We start from the raw sequence: 5,174 nt of genomic DNA on the forward strand, positions 1-5,174 counted from the left end.
CGACATATTAATGTATACATTTCCATATTTTGCAAATTGCACCTTATCAACTTGATTTTAATCAATTTTTTTCTTCAAAATCATCGCTATCAACGATCATATATGGAAATCAGAAATTGTTATATATCAACTCTCCATCCATGTTCCTCTTAATGTAACAATATTTCCTTATTAGTCCGTCTGAAAGAAGTATATATTTTAATTTTTGAGAATAATTTAATTTTAAATTTTTATATCAAGCATGTTTAAGACTACAATAGTTTCACAAATCAACAATTTTTTTGTTAAATCTCAAATAGTGCATCATATAAATTGAAATGGATGAAGTATTAAATTCAAGTTAAATTTGAGGGGCGAAAGATACAATTGTTATAGTGATATTTAGTGTTAAAATATTTTTTTTAGCAGCAATATTTATTTCTGCAAAAACATTTTGCGGCAGTTGAGTTAGTATCATTGCATTCAAAGTCGTTGAAGCCTTTAGCGGCATTTATATAAAATATTGATCATATAATATTCATATTTTATTATTACCACTAAATATGATATAACTGTAATTATAAATCATTTATTTGTTATATATAGTGGCTTGGAATAATTAAATAAGGTGGATCCGACTTTGTGTTCATTACCTAATAATAAAATAATATGTATTTGATGTGATTTGCATGCATCTGAGATGTTAGATACAGGAGAGTGGCGAGCAAAATGAGAGGGAAACGAGCGAGATTTGTTATGTATCTCAGATACATGCAAATCCACTTGCATACAATGTATTTAGAATACATTACACCTAATTTTGATCTCATGTATCCTGAGGTACATGTATCTGGACGCACCAAAATCGGATAAAATTTATAATATTGCAGACTAAGGTATCAAGTAATTAGCTTCTAAGCTAATGAAATGTATGTAAGCTAACCTAAGAAATATGTACTTAACACACACTATTAGGTACATTTTCACGGTAAAAATCTACTTAAGTACTATTTGCAATTAAAATTTTAAAACAAATGAGAACTCGGAAATAGAATATCAAATACAGGACGAAGTAATATTAATATATATATATATATATATATCGTGTAAGCCATACATGATATCGTGATTAGTAGTATTCCAAATAAATTTGGAAATCATGTAACTCCTAGTTACTTTGTAAATACGGATATTCACTAAATCACAAAATAGTACATTACATAAAATTGGACCATGAACATGTAGATAAAGAGTTAAGGCCCAGTTTTTTAAGAAAACCTTGCAGAAAAGGGCACTCAATTATAAGGATTAGTTTAGTAGCACCCTCCAAAGTATTAATGTCTTCCCAAGCTTTTGAAGTCTTTTAAACTTGAGAGTTAATTTGGGAATCTTCAAGATTTTTAGCATCTTTACCCACTCCATCTTCACTGTCCAAGGATGAAATATTAACTGGATAAACTTCGCAATTGACTTTTGTGGGCTGCTCTTGATCCACCTTTACCACGGTGGGTAATTCTTTTTCTGTTGCGACGTTGTTTGACTTAGAATTTCTGTATATTCCATATAATATCATTTGGAGCACTCCAAGTATCATTCCCGATATATTTGGTACCTGATTTTTTATTATGTGCCGGAAGAACAACAATTAGAAGAAAAAACCAAACATTAGTTACATGAATATATGGGCACAAATTATGTTAAGCCAATTTAACTTATAATCCTATTAGGTCATCTAAACAATAATTATATATATGTAATTGTTTATCCTAGATGACATTTAGTGTGTTTATTGCGACATTTTTCACTGATTGAGAGTCAATTTGAGTAATCTTCGTGCTGATTTGGATCAACTCAACATCTTTTTTTAAAAAAAACTTAAATTTTTTAAAAGCAACACAAAAAGTACTAAGACAATTAAGTATCAATCTTTCTCATTACAGTTCAATGAAAACATATATTTTAAAATGATGATTAAAGCTTAAATAGTTTGAATCTCAAAAAATAAAAAAGTGTCACATAAATTGTTATCAAGGGAGTATATATTTACCGCGACATAGACGTCCTTCAAAAGTAAACCATACAAAAACCACATTACAGTTCAATGAAAACATATATTTTAAATTGACGATTAAAGCTCAAATAGTAAATAAAAAATGTTACATAAATTGTTACTAAGAAAGTATATATTTACCGCGACATAGACGTCCTTCAAAAGTAAACCATACAGAAACCACATTACAGCACTAACTGTAAGAGCTACTGACAAGTTAAATGGCATGAATTCCACACTTTTGGTCCTTATTACACGTCCCTGCAATTTTACAAAAAAAAAAGAAGAGAGAATTAAATGGTGTAAATTAGAGAAATGTCAAGGGACTAAATAACTAAATTATCATAATTTAAATTTAAAGAACACCCTAAGCCCCTCACTATAAAAGCATCAAGGTGGCGACCAAAACTTTTACCTTATTAGTGAGGCTTCGATTTACCTATCCTATTTTCTGTAAAACGAAAATATATGTATAGATTCAAAGTTAATTACCATAATGCTTAGAGGTGCAACAAACACAGTGATAGAAAAAGCCATGCAAATCCATCCAATAACTTCAGCTCTTTTTGTTCCTTGGCATAAAATTTGTGTGAGGAAAAGAATCAATCCAAAGACACCAAAATTCAACAGTAGGACAAGTCCTAGTGTTTTCATCTGCAAGACAATTTCAAATTTCATAAATCACAAAATCACGCAACAATTAAAAAGACACACATATATGAAATTTATATGTATATATTATACCCTTGCTTTTTTTGTAGCGTAAGTAAAATAAATCGCGACGTAAATGGTCTCAGCAATGCAGCCAAAAGAGTTGATGGTGATGAGAAGTGTAACATTGGTTTTAACCATTGCATAGTAAATCCAAAGCATTGCACTAAATAATCCAACAACATATGGTAATGAATGGAACCCTTCTGATGATTTCTTCTTAACGATCCTGTAAAATGTTGGCCTGCAAAATCATGATATGTTAAAAAAAATAAAAAAAAATCTATATGTGTAATTATTTTTGGAGAAATAACTTACACTGGGGCAATAAACACCATGAAGGAAACTAAGTTACCTGCAACATTGTCAAATGGAAAAGACATTTATTAATTAATTACTTCTGCTATATATATTTCTCAAACAAAAAAAATTATTCTACTTTTAATGCATGTAATTATAATTTTATCTATTTTGAGGTGTCAATTTCTTAGTAAGAATTAGTTTAGATATACTTCCTTGATCCAACTAGATTGTTATTTGTAAGAGCATATTAATAGAAACAAAATAGAACCAACTTGCTTGAAAAGAGTAATTCTACAGCTAAACAGTAAAATTGGTTGCTGATTCTATGCTACAAGTGAAGTTAATAACTAATAAACAAGGCATGCACATGAAAATATGATGGAAATTTTACCCAAAATGCCAAAGGTGAAGACCAAAGGATGAGTATGAGAGACACTAGTCATTTTTTCTTTTCTTTCTTCTCTTCTCTAAGAAAGAATTAGAATTAAAATTAAGAATAAAATGTAAAGGCTAATTAGTGTTTGTTGATGATAAACAAGGGTGATGGTCACATATTTATAGTACATGAAGAAGAGTTTATGCATAGATTTGTTACTTAAGCACGACAAAATGCTGACACTATATATTAGTCCCCACTAACTAGAAAAAATATAATTAAACTAGCTGGAAAACTCTCATCTCCTCCGCAACTCTAGCAAAACTAAATATTAAAAATTCGTTTAAGCACCGTCAATAAACAGTTTTCACACCATTAGACAGTAATAGTTAGGTAATAATAATATTTAAATTCTATATTTTAAGATAGATATTTTTGGGTGATAGTACATGCAAATTTAAACTCTTTCATCAACTTCAAAAATAAATATTCATTTTTAATATATCAAAAAAAGATAATTATGTTTTTTTAGTTTCTCAAATCGTTTATCAATAAATATTCATTTTTCATATATCAAAAAAAGATAATAATATTTTTTTTTATTTCTCAAATCATTTATCAAGACATGAGACTTAAGTTCTATGCTTTGATCAGTAAACGATACTTCTTTTGTTTCCTTTTATTTATCACATTTTGCTTCACGAGAGTCAGTTTAACTAATCTTCTAAAAGTAAAATTGAATTAGATTAATTCAATATTGCAAATTTAAAATTATACGAAAATTTTCATAGTAATATAATAAAATAATACATCTTAAAATATTGATCAAAATTCATACCATTTAACTTTTTAAAAAACAAAACGAACCACGACAAGTAACAGAGCAGAGGGGGAGAAGGGGGGTGGGGGGTTGTAAATCGGGTCATTAATTAGGTAATTATAAATTAAAAAATAATGAAGATAATTGATAATTTAATAAAAAGAACCAAAAATTATTATTACGGTTTAAATTTAATAATAAATAATAATATAAAACATCTTTTAAGATAACGATGCATGTAACTTAATTCGAAAAAGGAATGGGACATAGCATTTCGTGGCCGTCTATTTTTGGAGGACTGAACCTTTAGTCCATTGTACTTTTTAAAAAGAAAATTACAGTTACATGTTTACGTTACTGTAATTATTATAATTAAGAGAAAAAGAAGTGGAAATATTTACTCCATGTTTACGTTAAATCAATTTAAATTATTATAATTAAGTAATTAATTAAATAAATAAAAATACACATTAACTAGTTATAATAAAATAATAGTTATGTATATTCTAATATATATATCATGTAGATATCTGATATGTTGATTTGACGTAAATATTTGATACGAATAAATTTTTACTCAAAAAGTAAAGCCATAGATCTTGGTTGTTAGATAAAAGTATTTAATTAGACCTAGGAGCTTTAAAAAAATTGGTGCTTTTAACCCAGTATCTAAGCTAACCTAGTCAGCTTAACATCCCTTTGATAGAAACTATGCTGGATGGCAGCACTTCATAACCTTGTGTTTCCAAGAACAAAATGACAAAAACATCCCTTAATGATGGGATTAATTAGTTAATTAATTAAACAATTCCTTAAACATAATTCTAAGTAACTTTGATCTTTTAATTTCGTTGAAAATAATGGTCATTTTTTATTTTGTCAAAATAGACTTTCTGTTGAAAATGGTCAACTGTCACGTACTTGATGGCCTATTT

General features: G+C 28.1%; 1 protein-coding gene across 1 annotated transcript; it reads right to left on the minus strand.

The window, feature by feature from the left end:
- Positions 1–1,110: 1,110 nt before the first annotated feature.
- On the minus strand, positions 1,111–3,570 carry LOC125845120 (bidirectional sugar transporter SWEET14-like). Its single transcript, XM_049524539.1, has 6 exons — positions 3,435–3,570; positions 3,059–3,095; positions 2,774–2,984; positions 2,522–2,683; positions 2,171–2,290; positions 1,111–1,591 (listed from the first exon to the last, which is right to left on the minus strand). The coding sequence occupies exons 1-6, from the start codon at positions 3,484–3,486 to the stop codon at positions 1,343–1,345; spliced, it is 831 nt and encodes a 276-aa protein (XP_049380496.1). The 5' UTR covers positions 3,487–3,570; the 3' UTR covers positions 1,111–1,342.
- Positions 3,571–5,174: the final 1,604 nt, after the last annotated feature.

Source organism: Solanum stenotomum, chromosome 11 (assembly GCF_019186545.1).
Source record: "Solanum stenotomum isolate F172 chromosome 11, ASM1918654v1, whole genome shotgun sequence".
In the NCBI taxonomy this organism is placed as follows: domain Eukaryota; kingdom Viridiplantae; phylum Streptophyta; class Magnoliopsida; order Solanales; family Solanaceae; genus Solanum; species Solanum stenotomum.

What these genes read in the sequence shown, in the direction of transcription:
- LOC125845120 (XM_049524539.1), bottom strand. Translation starts at nt 3,486, where the DNA reads ATGACTAGTGTCTCTCATACTCATCCTTTGGTCTTCACCTTTGGCATT. An exon ending in CTTCACCTTTGGCATTTTGG is followed by an intron (nt 3,096 to 3,434) that starts GTAAAATTTCCA and finishes ACAATGTTGCAG; the next exon opens with GTAACTTAGTTTCCTTCATG. An exon ending in TGAAGGACGTCTATGTCGCG is followed by an intron (nt 1,592 to 2,170) that starts GTAAATATATAC and finishes ATAAAAAATCAG; the next exon opens with GTACCAAATATATCGGGAAT.